The sequence below is a fragment of the Syngnathoides biaculeatus genome, chromosome 10 (genome assembly GCF_019802595.1).
Source record: "Syngnathoides biaculeatus isolate LvHL_M chromosome 10, ASM1980259v1, whole genome shotgun sequence".
Classification (NCBI taxonomy): Eukaryota; Metazoa; Chordata; class Actinopteri; order Syngnathiformes; family Syngnathidae; genus Syngnathoides; species Syngnathoides biaculeatus.
In genome coordinates, this window is record NC_084649.1 from 15,326,692 (window position 1) to 15,345,581 (window position 18,890).

Sequence of the window (18,890 nt, forward strand, 5' to 3'; positions counted from 1 at the left end):
AGACATACTGTTATTTCCGGCCTACAAGCCGAGACTTTTTTCACACGCTTACAACCCTGCGGTGTATGCGGTGATGCGGCGCCAGCGTTAGCGCACTTGGTTGTAAGCACTGACCTTAAAAAAAAAAGACTGGGTAGCGCATACACATCGAGCTGTAGGTCGATTGGTAGAAGCCTGTTGGTCGCCATCTTGGTACTCCCAAAACGCGTGGAGGACATGGGTTACAGATTTGATTATGGCGAGTTTCTTCTCAAAGTTTGGCATGTAAAATTAAAACTGGTCGTGTGAGGTTGACATTTTTTCCGCTCTGGTAACATGAAGGAGTTTTAATTCGACTTGGTAAGCCAAAAAAGGCAAAATGCAAAGGAATGACATAATACCGTGACTACCACGAAACCTTGCGTATTACCTAGGGCCCGATTTCTGTGACATGTTAACTTTTCCCAAAATACGCTGTGAAGCACTATCATCATAACATACCAAAAAACTGAGCATTTTTTTTTCTCATAAAAACATTCAATTTGAAGTCAATCAGTTGGATATATTTTTGGAAATAAGGACTCGCAATGGGAAAATATTGTACATGCTGAATGCATTGTTCGTTTGCTGTCTCTGCAACGTCCTATTTCAGACAGAAAATTTAAACTTGTTTCCACGCATATGAAAATCAAATTCAATTTGCAGAGTTCTGTATTGTGAAATTCATCCCAAATTTCACAGAAAATGTGTTTTCTCACTTATCCACTGATGAGGTTTGGGAAAATATTGACATCGCTTTTTCGCGAAAAACCGTTGGCCTATAAAGGTGAAACAGAGAGTCAATCGTCAACAACAACAACCGTAAACAAAACATTGTTCAAGTGAATTAAGCTCATCAGAAAATTAAACCGTGTCAAAGTAAATCTTTCTAACTTACCTGTGGACTGTTTTCTCGCTTGTTTTGGGAGTATCAAGATGGCGGATGGCGACTTGAGTGTTGGTGGTCAATGAGCCATCCAGTCAGGTGCGCTCTGAAGGTCGGGAATTACGATATATCAGATCTGAAATACAAGTTTTCCCTTCAAAGTAATCACCCTCGTGTCTACTGCACTTTCTTAGCCTTTTCTACCACACGTTCATGGACTCCGGGAAGAATTCTTTCAAGTATCTCTACAGCATAGTAGTCACAACCATCTTGATGATCATCCACATTTTCTTAACGAGCGCCATGGAGTTTAGGAAACGGGGAAAAGTCATCATGCAGAAATCATACTGATCTGAGTCGGGTGAGTCGAGAGGTTGCTCCAGCACAGCAATTTTCTTCTCGGCCAGGAACTGTCAGATGCTCAGGGCCTTGTGAGCGGGTGTGTCGTCGTGGGGAGGCGGCCACGGCCACGGCCTCTTGTGCGCTGATGGCAGCAGAAGCTCTTTATAGACATGTAATTGGCTGGTCCTCAATGAAGGCTAAAACTCGAATGTTTGTGTTTGTACATCTACTGTGTTGGCAGTCCTGAAACTTTGTAACTGCAGAGGAAAACACTTTGTTTTATTGCATTTAAGTCCGTGTTAAAAAGTATCTTCCCCCCCACTCCTAATGGTTATGATTGAGGATTTTAAAGCATTTAAATTCTTTCTCACATTGTATGTAACGTCCATATGCAGTCTTTTGTTGTTCTGTACTGTTTTTAAGTCTTTTTGCTGCTTTTGATCATGGAGAGCACATTGAGTTACTTTGTGTATGAAATAAGCAATGTAAATAAATTTGCCTTGCCTTCCCATTCAGCAATTTTCTGCATTTTTTTGTCCATTTAGTACTATCATATTTACAATGATACAGCAAGGCCAACGCTGATAGATTTGCAGAGAAGTCAAAAAAAAAAAAAGCATCATGTTTCACAGCAGAGCCGACCTGACATGCGTGAGTATCAGACTTCAATCTGCTAAGTGGCATCGAAGCATTCTGGTTCATGTTACTGTATTACACTAATACAGACTGTCTTGATTACTTGAGAGTGAAATGGGAGAGCTTTCAGATGGCAGGAGCACAAATTGCTCAAGATGGATCCTTCTATTTACCGGCCATGTGCATCTTCTTCTTTTCTTTTTTGTTTAAAAACTATAAAATCACATCACATCTTCCATCACTTCAACAATGCTTTCGTAGCCTCTCTTGTGAGGGTCTTTTGCTGTCCGGCAATAAACCGTGACATTATCAAGGCAACTATCTACTGGTCATCCATGACCTCACCAGCTGCCGGTTGAATGATTGATGCAGCCTCACGTTACGATGTTTATCCACAATGGAGGGCACGCGCCATGGCCGTGTGCACGACAGCTGACTGCGTGAAAAGGCCAGTGAAGCGCCGCACAACTCATTTCAGTTGCTGGCGTTTTCTTGGTACTGAAATAATAATTCAGCTCAGCTAAAAATGAGGATCCCCTGGATGTATCACTGATTATATTTAGAAACACGTGCAACAGCCTGAGGCGCGAGATGGGAAGGCGTGTCGAAGCGGGTATGTGCTGTCATTAAATAACAAGCTTAGTTCTGTTTGAAAGTCCTGAATTTGAAGTAAGATGACTCATCCTTTCCCCTCATCAGCCCCTCCTGGGACTCTCACATCAAAAGGTATAGTGAATGGTAAATAAAATGCTTGCGCGATGGGGCTACTGCCACCTCATGGTGATCACCTTGAAGTGCACCAAAAGGCTACACTCGGGGTACTCTCAGAGGCTGCAATTTTGGGGTGGATTGGTACATTTATTCTGCAGTTTTAGACCATGCGACTCATTTAGAGTAATCGACGGAGTACGCAGCTGAAGAAGATGAAAGATAAATATTTGGAGAATTGGTCTCTCCCGACTCAACCAAAAAAGGAGTTTGTTTGGGACTGGACAAAAGCAGCGAAGTGGAAACTAAACGACAGCCCTCGCATAAAGGTCATTAGCATCCTCGCCATCTACAGTATACGCTCACCTAAAACCCTCAAGATGTCTGATCAATCAATATCCATCCATTTTGCCTACCGACAATGAACGCTGGTCACAAATCTGCAGAAATACATTCTTAAAAATCATCTACAGCTAACTCAGTTTAACGCAAACCATATATCACACATTCAACAATAAAGTATGCTTATGCATATCTCGTGGTGATCGCTGGCCGGCCAGCCTGGCCCCGATCTGGCCCTGCCCTTCCACAGGGACTCCAAATAAAATACCAGGTGACTAACATGCCTGTGATATGGTGTTCATTCGCTAATAAGATCCTTAGATATGTTACAGGCTTGAATTGCTTGTGATGGGAACACCAATATTAATATTAACAACAGGTTGAACTATGATTGTAACTCACCAGTTCTTACATGTGTTTAGAAAAAAAGAATCCAACCGCACCACTCCTCAGTAGGTTTCCAATTTAGAACGCAGGCGCCATCTTGGTTTGGCGAATTCGCGTAACTAAGCAGGAATCATTTCAAAGAGGCGTATGAATGGGGGCGCACTGCTGTTATCGGTTGCTCAAACGAAAGTGGGCGCTGTAAAGCGTCTCTCTTTCGACTGCCGGCAATGATCAAGAACCAGTGCGAGAAAACGGAGCAGTTAGCAATCAAACGGCAGCAACTGTGGCTGTTTCGTATTAGCAGAGCCGATCTAGCAGCAAAGTCATTCCCTTACATCCGGGTTTGCTCGGAGCATTTTGTTCTTGGTAAGTATTGGATACCTTTTAGAATTTCACACCTACTTAGCAATAACTAAATTCTGTGAAGGAGAAGTATTATGTAGGGCCAAGGGCCTACATAATACTCGTGTGTGTGTGTGTGTGAATGCAATGCATGTCTCCAAAATCTGTAGTTTCTGTTTTATTATAATAAGTTTGCAAAAACGAGTTACCGCACCGCTCTAGCTGTTTCGTGAGGTGAGTTAAAAATGTAGCCGTGGAAGTGGAGAAAGAGTTGCGGCCTCCACTTGGGACTCGTCCCGGTCGAACCTCTCTCTCTCTGGGTAACAAAAACGAAAATAATCTACACCTCTTTCGTTGGTATAATCAACATAGTTTAACACAACGCTAACTATAATCACGCGGTACATATTTAAATTGCATTGTGCGGTAAACTAACCTGAGCAGTGTGGGGAGACAGGTTGCTTACAATGGATACCGCCGCAAGACGAACACAGCCATTGATGAATTTCCTGTAGGTCTCCAGACCTTTTTACCCATCCAACATGGCCAGGTGCGACAGATGTACTCACGTGGTCGAAAACAGTCTATAGTCTTAACACCCATCATAAGATCACTTCAAAACCACCTTGTCTAAAATAGCTCATTTTAATACATGGGGAAAAAGAATGCAAGAGTTTGATTTTTCATCAACAACTGGCTTTATTTGACAAAACAAAATCAGAATGTATAAACACTGCACAATCATTGATATACTTTGAAGTACTCACCGGGGGATGGCCTACCTGTCACCATGAATTTATGGCCTGTCATTACGGATGATTAAAGCTCATTTGCTGGAATATGCTCATGACGCGATGAGCATCTGAAACACTCAAGAATACAATTATGACCTCCGGTTTATCTTTCAAACCGAAAATGACTTGTTTAAAAAATTAATCCACTGAAGCTTGTGCACGCCCAAAAGAACCACAATAAAAATAATATACAGTTAAACTCACATCAATGTTTGAGAAGTGTGAATTGGAACTACGTCTTTTAATTATGAGATTCCACAGATTATCACTAAAGAAGAAGAATTAAACTGGCTGTCGAGAGAACCAATCATTTTCATCATGAGTCCATTTGCTCAGCGTGCGGGGCGCTTTACATATATGCAGGGCAACGCTGAAGTCCACTTACCTGAACTGGACTGCCGATGCCAAATCTGTCGCTCATCTCAATAACCTCTCTTGCAAACCACTGAAAAAGGGATGAAGACAGCAGGAAAAGGTCAACACAAGTAGTTTTCCTACCTCTGCAAAGAACTTCTGTCAGCTTTCTACAGCAATGAGGTCTGGAAGCCCATCCACAGCATTCAAGTTGGGGACACACCTGACCTGTGGAGAGAGAACGTGAGTGACAGTCCCTCTGAACACACCTTTATCATGTAACGTGATATAAATGAAGTGTTGTACACCAGGTGATATCTGTCATATTATAAATTTCTTCTGGAATCTGTATAGTTTAAGACATCAATTTTGGATGATTTCCAATACATCACACTCAGTGCTCATAATGATGCACATGATTTAAAACAGGTGTAAATTTCTTGAAATCTTCCTTTATATGTAAATAAAAATGCTCAATTCTTGTGGACATCAGAGAAATTAAATGTAATGTGTTTATCTTGGTTTAACTAGACTGCATAATAATGTATGAATATTTGGTCACTTGAGAACATACTTGAAGCAGCTCACTAATACCACTGAACTGCATTCAATGTAATTGACTTGTGGATCTCATGGCGAATGTTGGTTGCCTAATAACTGATTTGCCAAACTAAACTCATTTGCCAGTCATTTATAACTTAGTCAAAATATCCACATAAACGCTATTGTGCATTCTAAAAAGTCAGTACTCTTTATGTTATGATAATCCGCAAAGGTTGACCTGAAGAAACTATTCTCATTCCCCCCCGTTTCTGAAACCATTCAACATCCATTTTCTTAGCCGCTTATCCTCACAAGGTTCGCAGGAGTGCTGGAGCGTATCCCAGCTGTCAACGGGCAGAAGGCGGGGTACACCCTGAACTGGTTGCCACCCAATCGCAGGGCACATTGAGACAAACAGCTGCACTCACTGTCACATCTTGGGGCCATTTCGAGTGTCCAATTAATGTTGCATGTTTTTGGGATGTGGGAGGAAACCGGAGTGCTCGGAGGAACATGCAAACTCTACACGAGAATGGCCGGGATCGAACCCGGGTCCCCAGAACTGTGAGGCCAATGCTTTCTAGCCGCCTCCACCGTTCCGCCCCGTTCAAACATGACTTATGCAATTATGGTATTAGGCCAACACTGTTGAGTGTTTGATTCCTTACCGGTGAAACGGAAGTGGACGTGTCCAAACCACAGGACCAGGAACTCTCGGGTCCCAGGGAAGTCCGTCCAGTCCAACACGTCGAAGATGAGGACTAGCCATGTCCGTGATGTTGCCGTTGAGTCTTAATGTCACGAGGAGTTGTCAACAGACTATTTTGTACATCAAAAATATGTAAGTCATCCCTCAGTAATAAAGGGTCTGACGTGGACGGCTGCCTTTGTTCCATTCCAGTTAATGTCATATAAAGATGGCGCTGCTGCTCTCTGTTGCAGAAAAGATGCGCGCGTGTGTGAAGTCTCGCGAGAAGACAACGCAAAACAAAACATGCCTCCGCGTCGACCTGGGGCAACTGCACCAGCGGTCCAGATGAGACCCGAGGCCTACAAGAAGGCCAAGCAGATGGGACTTGAAATCACATTGCAAAGAGGTCTTATCAATTGTAAATCAACAAACCGATTCGATCGGTTCTGTTCCTCAGAACTCGACACTTCCTCTCCTGGTTGCTGGGAAGATTCCCGCTGTCAACAAGCCCCATGAGACTTTAGCGGTGGTTAGACAAATCCGAGAACAGAAAAGGTCACAAAGGTAGTCTTTCCTTGAGGTTCCCACGAATGAGCAAATTTATTGAGACACAATCTGCGAAGTGCACTTTGTTTACTCCCCACGAGCACGGCCGCTCTCCGTGTGCGTGTCCAGATATCCTGAGTACACAGCACACACATGTTCCATTTGGAAAAAAAAAAAAAAAAACAATAAAACAAGACATGGCGAGAAACAAGAGAAGTCCCGTTTGAGGGAGGACTGCACCCTTCCCTCCTTCTGGTCGTGATTCATCGATTGAGTCCATTCCAATCAAGGTTTTGTTGTTTCAATCGCACGTTCCTGATGCATTTTTTTTTTTAAACCCAATACACTTTTTTTTTGCTCATTACACAAATGAAATGACAAATTTTGACACTGGATTGATTAGGTCGTGTTTCTAGGTGGTTCAATCTCAACAAATGTTACGTTTTCTCACATTGTGCAAAACTTAAAAAAAAAAAAGGGGGAAAAAATTGGCTCTTTTCAAGATTTTTCACACTAGTTTTGTTTTCCAACGTGAAAAATTTCAACACGTCAATTAGGAAATAATGAAAGGAAATTATTAGGTAAGCCAGTTCACAAATACGCTGCATCAAAATTTCTAGTCAACAATAAAAATAACTAAACTGAAGAATTCCTGCAATGCTCTTCTGTGGATTGGCCGCTTGTTGCAAACGCTATCACAGATTTTACAGAACCTTCAAATGTGTCCCGAAACTATGGCATCAAATGTTTTAACACTCATTCAAATGTATTGTTTTTTTTTTGTGGGGGTCCGCATATCAGATTGACATAAAAAAATAAGACTTTTTTTTGTCAGATTCACCCCTCGAACGTTTATCACTTACAGTCAGAAGAAGCAATTTTCACATTTGTTTAAATAGTTTTCAAATGCACCTAACTAAAGAGCAGAGGGCAGCATATGTTCAGAAACTATTCAAATTCAAACTGACTTGGAGTTGATGATAAAACAGTGAAACACATCTTAGGTAAACTAATCTACAGAGCACACTACACAGATCATGACACTAGGTTTTTTTTTTTTTGTGTGTGTGTGTGTGTATTTTTTCCCCCCTCATGATGCACCTCTAATAATGACCATCACCATGTAGTCGTCATCTGATTTAGCAAAAGCCTTTGCAGACTCATCCATAAACTGCAGTGAGAACTCACATGGGGGGAACGCATGAAGCACACCGCTGTGCTCCTTGTCGCGGGCACCCCCCACGGGGAGGCTGACGATGCCGGCCGCCTCCTTCTGCTTCAGGTAGGACACCAGGTTCTTCAGAGGACGCTCCGTCGAGTCTTTGCCGTCTGGCGCTGCGGCGTCCTCGGAGTTCCCGGGCATGGCAAGCAGGACGGAGTAGCCGCTCGGTCCGGCGGCCTTGATGCGGCGGGAGACCTCGTCCAGCTTGGGCCGGTCCATCCGCAGGCGCTGGCTGATTTTCAGCTGCGACGTCTGGCCGCCTTTGGAGCCCTCCAGGAGCAGTCTGGAGACCACCGCCGTGTCGCCGTCGAGCAGGTGCAGCACTGTGGGGAAGCTGCTGTTCTTCAGCAGGAGGACACCTCGCCACACTTGACTCAGCTTCTGGGTGGACGGGCGCTCCGAGACGTCCTCCTTCCCCGCCGGGCTTTTCGATTTGTCGCCGGGCTTGCGTTTACGCTCCCTGTCGGAGCACGAGGTGCCCGCGCGCTCGGAATGGGAGGGAGCCGCTGTTGGGCTGACAGCTCTTCTTCTTTTGTCCTGACTATTCGGGCGCCCTCTGGTTGGGGAGGGTCTACCCGAGCGAGGCAAGTGTTCACCGTCGCTATCGCCACCTCCATCTGCGGGACTGTGCTCGCCGGGGCTGCCATTGCGAGGCGCGCCGTTGTTGTCAGGGGAGCGATCCTGACGCCAACCGTGTTCCAGCGGTCGTCTTCGGCGGCTCGCGGCACCTCTCTGCAACTCCCACTCGCGTTCCACAGGCCAGTGCTCACGGGAATGTCTTTCCAGATGTGCTACGGGCGGGAAACCAGACCCTCGGATCCTTTCGTGGACACTCAAGCTGGACCATTCAGCGGGAGAGGAGAGATCGCGCTCTCTGAAACGTGGAGGCGGCAGCAGCGGCGACCGCGCTCTCATAGAGTCGGCGAAGCGGTGATCGAACGCTGGAGGGACTAAGTCGTAATGTGGGAGTGGCAGGGGGGGCTGAGCGTATTGCTGCTGTTGGTTATAGTGGTGCTCAGTGTCAGCAAAGTCCACTCGGAGTCTCCGATTGGGACCCCCAAGGGGGAAGCCTCGCATGTGGGTGCACGCGGCCTGAGCGGCATCCAGGCTCTCGTACTGAACGTAAGCCCACGCGTCGCCTTTCCTGTAGTCTATAGTCCTGATGGTGCCAAAGCGGTCAAACTCTTTGGCCAGAGCGGCGAGGGAGATCCATGAGCCAAGGCCTCCCACCCATAGCCTAGTAGTGGGCGTCGGTTTACCATATCCAATTTTAATCTGGTTATGGCCCAGCACTTTCCCAGACATGGCCGCTTTAGCTCGACGGGCCATGTCGAGATTTTCAAACTTGACAAATCCAAAAGCGCTGTTCTGGTCACGCCCCGCTCGTTTAATGGCCACCTCCGTTATGGCGCCGAAGCGGTCGAAGGCCCGGCGCAAGTCGCTCTCGGTCAAGCCGACGTCCAGATTGCCGAGAAACAACGTCCGGTTTGCCCTTTGGTCATCATCGGACAAGTTGTCGTTGTGGAATTCTGGAAGGAATGCGGCGTGATTCCTGGCCTCGTATAGGGAATAATATGCATCTCTCTCGACATCTGTGAGGTGAGGCAGGGGAGGAGGAGGCAGAGGGCCCAGCGCCATTTGCTGTAACCGGATGTCTCTGTAGCCCAAACCAGTGGGGGAGAGTGACCTCTGGGGAGGAACGTGTCTGTGTCCTGCTGGGAAACTGTCTTTGGAAAGCGGGGAGCGGCTCCTGCGCCGGTTCATGTACACAACGTCGACTTTCAGGGGCCGGTCGAAGAGTACTAATCGGCCGCGCGCGTGCTTAGCCGCCCGGGCGTCGTCGGGCTTCCGGAAGTTGACGAACGCCACCCTCTCGTCGTTCTCCCGACTCATTTTCACACTCACGTTCCCGAATTTCTTAAACTCGTGGAATAGTCCGTCTTCGATGTCTTCGTCGTTGAGCTGCGAGCCCAGGTCGCTGATTTTCAGAGTCTTGTATTCATTTTCGGGGGACCGCGGGTCGCTACGTGATGCGAGAACGGCGCTACCGTACTCATAGCCATTACCGGTCCGAATGTCTAAATAGCTGTCTCTTTTGTCAACGGGTAAGTTTCTCCTGGAAGAGGCGGCGCAGGGGACGTAGCTGTTACCGTTATTGCTAGCGACGGTCAGCAGCTCTCCGCTCCTCCTGCTAGCGAGACTTCCTCTTCGATCTTTGCCGTCATCTGGCAGCCGCGAACGTTTCCTGACTGGCGAGCGGTCTTTCTCCTTCATTTCCAAACGCCAGTACAAACGAAGTGACGACAAAATGGCGTTTCACTATCAGAAATCGAGCGAAACTTTTTCAACTTGAAACTAGGCCGAAGGAGACTCCTCACTCGAGATGGACGAGCGCCATGTTGGAATACTTGACTACTGGGCCGGATGTCACGCCTTCGTGTCTTGGAGAGTTGCGATTGGCTCGGCGGAAATGTCAATCGAGACGGGCGGAAGTGCGTCAGCCTATCGCAAACAAGGGTGCGGCTCGGACGTAACCACTAAAGATTTTTGAAAATAGCAGAAAGATTAAAAAAAAAAAAAAAGATAGTCACACGTAGCACACGATATGCATTTTCTATATGAAGCTTCAAGGCGTTGAAACAGCAGGTCGAAATGCGATGCTCATTTGCTTTTTATGCCCACACACTTTGTGGGGGCCGGGGGGGGGGGTTCGGGGCTGAAAATTTGGGGTGGGCAAACTATTGTGCAAGTTTAGGGCGACATTAAAATTTTAAAACGGACACAGGGGGCAAGTCTATCCTAGTTGAGCTAAATTGGGAACATTGGGAAAAGTATTTTATAGTTCATACAGGGTTGAGAATCAGTGGTGTGGGGGGGGGGGTATAATTGTACATCGGGACGGGAAAATAACAGAAATGAACGCACATTATGGAACTTCATTGGTTCCGCGATGTCATGGTTATCCTTTAACTGTGTCACATTTGGTTACCCTACGGTGACCTGGGGTAACCAAATGTGACACAGTTAAACGACTATCTGTCCAACAAGTGTGAGTTATTTTGTGACAAGCAGTCTCACGGTGGTTATTTGACGAGACAAATTTGAGGAATCAAACTATCACACACCAACAATACTGCCGCATTGATTATATTTTGAATTAAGTCACTTGCTTTTACTTACTTTTAAATAACTAGCTCGGGCCTAATCTGGCTTCGGGGGGAAATCACTCATCAGATAACTACAGTAAACTACTTCTTTTTTTAAAAAATATTTTAACTGTTATGGTAGGCACAGATCCGCAGTGACGGTACAGACAAGCATATTTGTCATTTTAGCAATGAAATGTCACTAATGTTGTCATCCACAAGTTGAAATATTTACACTCCATTGTTACTTATGTCTGATTAGCTCATTTAATGTAAAATAAATACATAAAAAGAAATAAAAAATTCAAACAAAAACTAAATTTGTTTTAATCCATATTTTTTCCTCCACTTGGCTAACAAACAGACAATACTGAAAAATCCCAAAATGTACAAATCCGGTCACGTGTAACATCCATCCAGCCGCTAAGCATGCTGGGAGACATGAGACATGGCCGCTGTTGATGATGAGGTGCGGCGGCAACCCGGGCAACTGCATCTTCTTCGTCATCTTCATCCTTCAGCACCGTCATCCTGCCATCATTTTCATTGGCTCGCTAAGCAACGTGAGTGGTCATGTGACTGCGCCCTCTCACCTGATTGGTAAATTGGAGTCAAATGACTGTGGTGGTCATTTCATTGGCGCAATGGGGGCCCTATGCGGAAGTAAAAAAAAAAAAAAAAGAGTCTAATAGTACACGCGCACGCGCATGAATGTGCGCAAACGAATGAATGGATCACATATGAATACAGTAAGAATTTTTTTAAAAAGTGCAATGCACACAACTGACCACCAGATGTCAGAATGCCATTATCAAAAAGAGTAGGGTCAGCAACCAGTTTCAATTAAAAGAAAAACCTTGAGCATTCATCCATCCATCCATTTTCTTAGCAGCTGATCCTCACAAGGTTCGCGGCAGGTGCCGGAGCCTATCCCAGCTGTCAACGGTCAGGAGGTGGGGTACACCCTGAACTGGTTTCCAGCCAATCGCAGGGAACATCTAAACAGGCGAACTCACAATCACACCTAGGGGCAATTTAGAGTGTCCAATTAATGTTGCATGTTTTTGGGAATGTGGGAGGAAAACGGAGTGCCCGGAGAAAACCCACACAGGCGGGTCCGGGATTCAACGCGGGACCCCAGAACTGTGAGGCCGACGCTTTACAGCTGCACCACCGTGCTGCCCTTGAGCATTCGTGCTTGTGCAATTAATAAAAAAAAAAAAACACTTGCTTAATCATTTAAAGTCTGGAATGTATCTTCATTAGATAGATGAACTTTGATAAATCTTGCTCCTACATGCTTTAAAAAAGAAAATAATACATATACTTTTTTTTTCCTGGTTGGTGACGAAGTGTAAAATATGAAAAAATACTTTATACTCTGGAATGTATCTTCCATAGATACATAAAAACCGTGTTTCTACTACATGCTTGAATACTTTATAATGCAATTACACATGTGCCATTTAAAAAATGAAACCATTACACCTACGCTTGTTTTGATAAGAGCCTTCAAAATGAGCGGATATCTGGGCCTGTTCGACAAAGGTTCAACGTTTCGCACAACCTTGTGGTCAGAGAGAAGCCTCTCCTAACATCTCCGACACCCGATGTCACGTCCTGAAGCCACGTGAGTGTCCCCATTTTGTTTTTGTATTTGCCCTTTCACCTCTGGACATGACCCCTTACTGTTAACACCTCCGACACGTGATTTCACCTGTACAAGTCACGTGACGACCCCGTTCTTTGCAGCTGTCTCAGCGAAGGCCTAAAGAGGTGGGGTTGCACGCAGGCCGGGGGATAGAAAGCACCATATTCACAGGTATGTTCACGAATTATTATTTTATTTTTTGGGCCGATATGACACCCCACGATTTCCTTTCTTCCTGCAGGTGTCCCCAAACATCATGTCATACCACAAAAACACGACGGAACATGATCCCGCTTCATTTTCACTGCATGTGGTGTCATTTTGTTGAGCAATGACATCATAGGCAATCCATCATTTTTGACCAGAACCTTACACTGTATTCCTACTTTCATATCTGATCAATAGATATTAGTCAGTTTTGAATAAAGGTAGTACTTTACTCGTCACATTGCACTCTAATTACAGCATAATTACTCCTGCTCATCTGTTGGTTTTATTATGATTATCAAGGGGTTAAAATGCTGAGCTGTGTACTGTATGTAGGGCGCTCCCACACAAAGATTACAGCTCGCAAGGCATCAGAGGGAGAAATATGTATGCAGTTATTAATAAATGTTTTGTGATTAAAGATCAGCCAGTTCACCCACATATTCTGAACAGTTTGTTCACTTAAATCCCAGATTTTTGGGTGGTGTCAATCTGACCCATTTACGTACTTGTTGGATCACTAAGAGGACCCGTATCATTTGCTGCAGGATACTCTCAGTGGATTACGGAGTCCCGAAAACGGGGACAGCAGCTTTTGCCCTCAACGCTGTGAGCTGGCCCTGACTGGCCCCTCTTTGTGAGGCCATCTGGTGAAGTTCCTCTACGGAGGGTCACATGTTCTTGCGGGCCAGGCAAGCTGCCACGGCAGTAGAAAATTGTACCGAGGCACATCTCAAAATGACGCTCAACATTCACTCATAAAACGGAGAAACCGAGCGTGCTGGTATCGGAAATCCGTGAACGTGATACATTTAGCCTTCAAAAAGTCAACTCTAATCCAGTTTAATCCCAAAGGTGCTTGTTCTTTTATTATTTTATTTTATTTATTCTTACCAGGTAGTTTGTGTGCAAGACAATTTCACTTGTTTCTAGCTACTTCTTATTTTTATATATTACAAATATTAATAAGGTGATGCTGTATAAATTGTTATTGCAATTTTATACCAGTTCAGAGTAAATTTAGCTTGACGATAGCAATAAGAAATCCCATAATTCTGTCGGGATTACTAGACCTTGCAAAGTCAGTTAAAATACATGTTTGTAAATATGGTATACATCTGAAGATAATTGATAAAAAGATGATCAAATGATTTCATTTTTATAACTAGGCCATTTTCTCTACCACCATGGCGAGCAGCTAGCTTGCTAGCTATGCCAAGACACTGAAATGAATCGTTGTTTGATGCCACAATTTACAGAATATCAGTTCAGTGTCATAATTTGAATTAAATAGTGTAGGATATATTTTTATGCCTGAAACAAGATGCTTAGGCGAAGCAGCATCCATTTTTTTTCAGTGGGGCATGCTTTCATGCATTCAGTGCGCATGCATTTTTCACAATTTTGAACCCTCACATCACATTTATTTTTTTAATTGTTAATTTTGTTTCAGTTAGCTATGTTTACCTGTCTTGCCAAGTGAACTTGTCCCATGATTCCGGGAGATAACTTTGCTTAAATGAAGTACTTGATGTACTTATCACTTTTTCGTCTCTCTTTTAAGACAAGTTTTTGCAGAGTGCTTAAAGGTGGTTTGGATCAACAATGTATCCAATAGGTCAGGTGTCACCAACGCGGTGCCCAAGGGGGCGAATGGTAGCCCATGAGGACCATATAAGACGCTTGCGAGGTATGTTCTAAAAATACCATAGGCCACAAATTGTTACTATTATTTGTGCTTTAAATTCTGAAACTGACTTGCTTACGTGAAGAAACATTTTTTAAAATACCTGTAATGTCATTTACTACAATAAATTAAAACAAAAAAAATTTATGTACATGTAATGAACTGAGCCTGAAATTTGCCGCAAACAGGTCACGTAGCCCTTCGTACGATTGGTGCTCACAAAGGGGCCCTTAGGCTCAAAAAGGTTGCTGAGCCCTGCAATAGGTCATCTATTAGTGGTGTATCTTGACAATGTAATGTTAATCCTCTATCATTTAATAGTGTTTTGAGAAGATTTTTTATCAATCAACAATCACAAATTTTCAGGGGTGAGTCACATGACCTACGTGCACGGATGTGACATATAAGGTGCCGCACCAAAGCCTTGATTACATGGGATACCATTATGCCCAGCGCTGATTTCTCGGATTTATTGATGATTTATTATTGAATATTCTGATTCGGAGCTCCCCGGCGAGCGAGCTCCGCCGAATATTCAACATTATTTACAGCCAGAGGTTCAAATCTGAATTGACATATTCCTCCGTCTTCCCGATCAACCGATACTGCTATTTCTTCATCAGATGAGGATAAATCTGAGAAATCAGTGCTGGGCATAAATGGTGACCCATGTAATTGAGCCTTTGGATATGCACGTAACACGTAGGTCATGTGACTCGCCAAAATGGCGGCGCCCCTGAAAATTCTCAATTGTTGATAAAAAATCTTCTCAAAACACCATTAAATGAGAGAGGATTAACATTACATTGTCCAGATACAGTACATATTACATGACCTATTGGATAGATTGTTGATCCAAACCACCAGAATTTCCCTTTAACAATGCATGTTGTAATCCAACTACGCTATTTGTAGTATTTCTCGCATAAAACAACTAAACATCACGAAGTGACTTCCATTTGCGTGATGAAATTCCCATAACAATACTGTAAAAATAAACAGATGATCACGAATCAGATAATCTCCTTTTGTAGCTGTTTTGTAGTATAAAAAAAACTGTTTGAGGACATGTGCCATCTTAGCGCGACGGGATTTGGTGAAGTACTGCAGTGTGTGTCATGACAGCACCTGACACACTTGGTCTGAACACCTGCACAGTAGAAGTATGCATTCTACTGCTAGAACATACTGGTATCATAATCATACTATCAAGAAAACTGTGTGCCAATGCATGTACAGAGAACATTCCAAAACATATTCTCAGCAACCAATTCACCAATCTGTGCACATTCATTGCCGTAATTACGTTTATTGAAGTGCTAATACTGAGAATGACGGATCAGATACGTGATAATAGTGCAGGCTGGGCTTGAGGCTTATTTTTAGCATCTGAGACTGACCCAGACAGCGCAAACACAAGAGGAGAAACACGGCAAGGAGGCATCGAGGGAGGGAGGGAGGAATTTAAATGAGACCGGAGTGAAGGAAAAGTACTGGGCGGATGTGGCGGTGCAGATGCGGAATGCGTGAGCGCACGTGAGTGTAAGTGGTTGTGAGGGAAGGCAAGAAAAAAAAAAGAAGCATCACATGGCGGCCCAAGGTGAACGGCACGGCGGCGGATGGGGTGCTGACGTCGCTTCCCCGAAAAACAGGCCAGAGAGATGAAATCGCATCTCAAGATGGTCGCCACGGGAGACAGGTTGACGTAAAAAAAATAAAACAGCTCATTCAAAACATGACAGCAACAGAGAGGCGTGTTTAAATATCATTATCGTTAAGTTAACGTTAGCGGATTAGGTCTGGACTGGTGTCTACGGACTCGTCGCGTTGTAGTTCCATCCAGTGACTTTCAGAATGGTTTATCCTCACTCAAGTCCCCAGTGGGCTGGAGCCCAGCCTGGATGACTTTGTGCAAGAGCACCCTGAACTGGTGGCCAACCAATCGCGGGGCACTTTCCTGCAAACGACCATTCACACGCATTCGCCTACAATCAACCTAAAAAGCCTCTTTTCGGATTGTCAGAGGAAGACAGAGAAAACGGAGGAAAACCGACTCAAGATCAGCAAAATTATGCAAACACGACAGAAGAAGGCCAAAGCCTGGATTCGACCCCCCAACCTTAGAACTGTGAGGCTAACCTCAATCCCACCGTTCCACCCTCTTTTGCACTTTAACAAGATAACTACTCCTGATGACTTTCAGGTTCTGGATTATTTGTTTATGAGCAAGTATTACTCTAATCATGTTAAAGATTTTTTTTTAATTGCAATAGAAATGGCAAAAAAAAGTTAACACACCTCGGTAAAAACAGTACAAAATAATAACAAAATCTCCAAAACGTGGGGAAATGTGTTATGGTCTGATGAAACCTAGGTTGAATGGTTGACTGGCTAATCTGCTCACTGGTACATCTGTCACAAGAGGGTGTGCACACTTGTGCAAGCAGATTATTTCAGTTATTTCTAATGTGTTCCTCCAAAATGTTATTTATTTTTATAATTATGTTTTCATATCTTTATTATTTTACCGGCGGCATAGTGGATCAGCTGGTTAAGCGTTGGCCTAACAGTTCTGAGGTCCCGGGTTCAATCCTGGACCTGCCTGTGCGGAGTTTGCATGTTCTCCCCGTGCCTGCGTGGGTTTTCTCCGGGCACTCTGATTTCCTCTCGCATTCCAAAAACATGCAACATTAATTGGATGCTCTGAATTGCCCCTAGGTCTGATTGTGAGTGGGTGTATCCTGCCTCTTGCCCGTTGACAGGTGGGATAGCCTCTAGCACGCTCCGCGACCCTTGTGAGGATAAGCAGCAAAGAAAATGGATGGATGGATCTTTATTACCACATGCAATCTACGATCTGAGACTCAAATGCACAACTTCTCGACTGTGAGAAGTTGCCACCTGCTCACCGTTTCAAATAAACAAATGTAAATACTTGAGATGCAGCACTGACCAAATCGATTGACCTTTGACTCCACTTTGACTCAGACGGACAATTTGGGTTGCTAAATGTCAACTTGCTTATGCAATCAAAATCCCATTGTAGCCTGCGGAACATTACGCGGGGACGGCATCAGGCTGTGGAACCGAGGGTGCCGGATAAAACAAGGCAGATCAGGTCCAAAACTCCATTCCACACTCTTATGTCAGAGGGAATCGACAGCAACAGTCAATAAAAATGGAGTGATCATAACACATTCCACTAACACGGTTCAAATTACATCGATGGGCCAATTGCAGTAGCTCGCTTTTTGTCCACACAGCAACCGGAAGGAGCCTTTATTCATTCTCACCCTCTCGGACGAAGTGTAATGAGTGTCACGTGACCCCAATGTTGCCGCGGCAACGCGTTCCCCAGAAGTCAGCTTGAAGGTGTCGCCAGAGAAGCGCCCAGAGAGGAAATATGTTAAAGGCGTTGAGCGGCCAGAAGAACAATGGGAACAACAACAGCCGTACACAATCGGACCCATTTGTACTCCACTTCGGAAACCTGTTGCTCAAGTCAGACGGTGCTTCAACATAGATTTTTAACACATTTTTCAATTAAATTGTACAGGATATTATATAGGCTCCGCGGTGGTTCAACTGGTAAAGCATTGGCCTCACAGTTCTGAGGTCCCGGATCCGATCCCGGCCCCGCCTGTGTGGAGTTTGCATGTTCTCCCCTGTGCCTGCGTGGCTTTTCTCCGGGCACTACGATTTCCTCCCACGTCCCAAAAACATGCAACATTAATTGGATGCTCTAAATTGCCCCTAGGTGTTATTGTGAGTGCAGCTGTTTGTCTCGATGTGCCCTGCGATTGGCTGGCAACCAGTTCAGGGTGTACCCTGCCTCCTGCCGGTTGACAGTTGGGATATGCTCCAGCACTCCCCACGACCCTCGTGAGGATAAGCGGTGAAGAAAATGGATGGAGGTTATTCTATAACTGAAATATTTTATTTTGTATTCATATTTTGAAGTAATTTTTGTGATCAGATCCCAACAAGAAAGGTGGTGGGATATTGTTATATGAATTTGGGTTTCTTCGCTCTCTCTTCGTGTCAGGGACTTTTTTTTTTTTTTAATATATATTGCATGATTTATGGTCTGGGTAGCTGTCTGCTCCTGTCCTGAATCTCTGTAGCAAAAATTGTCCTATGAGATGAAGACAACATTGTCATAGGACATCGAACCATAATAATAATAATAATAATAATAATAATACAATACCTTTCATTCCAACGATTTACTTTGACAATTATCTGAGAGGCAGCATAAATCACCCACCAGAAACATTTACATACAGCAGCATGACATGAAAAGTGACAAATGAAGGACATTTGCTGATATTCCATTTTGGATTGGATTAAAAACTGCAGGAATGAATATATAGAATATAATGGTTATC

At 44.3% G+C, this 18,890-nt stretch overlaps 1 protein-coding gene and 1 long non-coding RNA gene across 3 annotated transcripts; one reads left to right on the forward strand and one right to left on the reverse strand.

Annotated features, from left to right (window-relative positions):
* Positions 1-3,826: 3,826 nt before the first annotated feature.
* On the reverse strand, positions 3,827-10,300 carry LOC133508127 (RNA-binding protein 15-like). 2 transcript variants are annotated; one of them, XM_061833901.1, is made up of 3 exons: positions 6,021-10,300; positions 4,841-5,037; positions 3,966-4,531 (listed from the first exon to the last, which is right to left on the reverse strand). In XM_061833901.1, the coding sequence occupies exon 1, from the start codon at positions 10,083-10,085 to the stop codon at positions 7,680-7,682; it is 2,406 nt and encodes an 801-aa protein (XP_061689885.1). In that variant the 5' UTR covers positions 10,086-10,300; the 3' UTR covers positions 3,966-4,531; positions 4,841-5,037; positions 6,021-7,679. The 2 variants fall into 2 exon arrangements, with proteins under 2 accessions (XP_061689884.1, XP_061689885.1); XM_061833900.1 differs by having other exon boundaries at positions 3,827-5,037.
* A 2,200-nt stretch (positions 10,301-12,500) lies between these two features.
* LOC133507005 (uncharacterized) lies at positions 12,501-13,056 on the forward strand. Its single transcript, XR_009796710.1, has 3 exons — positions 12,501-12,587; positions 12,710-12,779; positions 12,850-13,056. It is a non-coding gene; the product is annotated as an uncharacterized LOC133507005 (long non-coding RNA).
* The last annotated feature ends 5,834 nt before the right edge of the window (positions 13,057-18,890 follow it).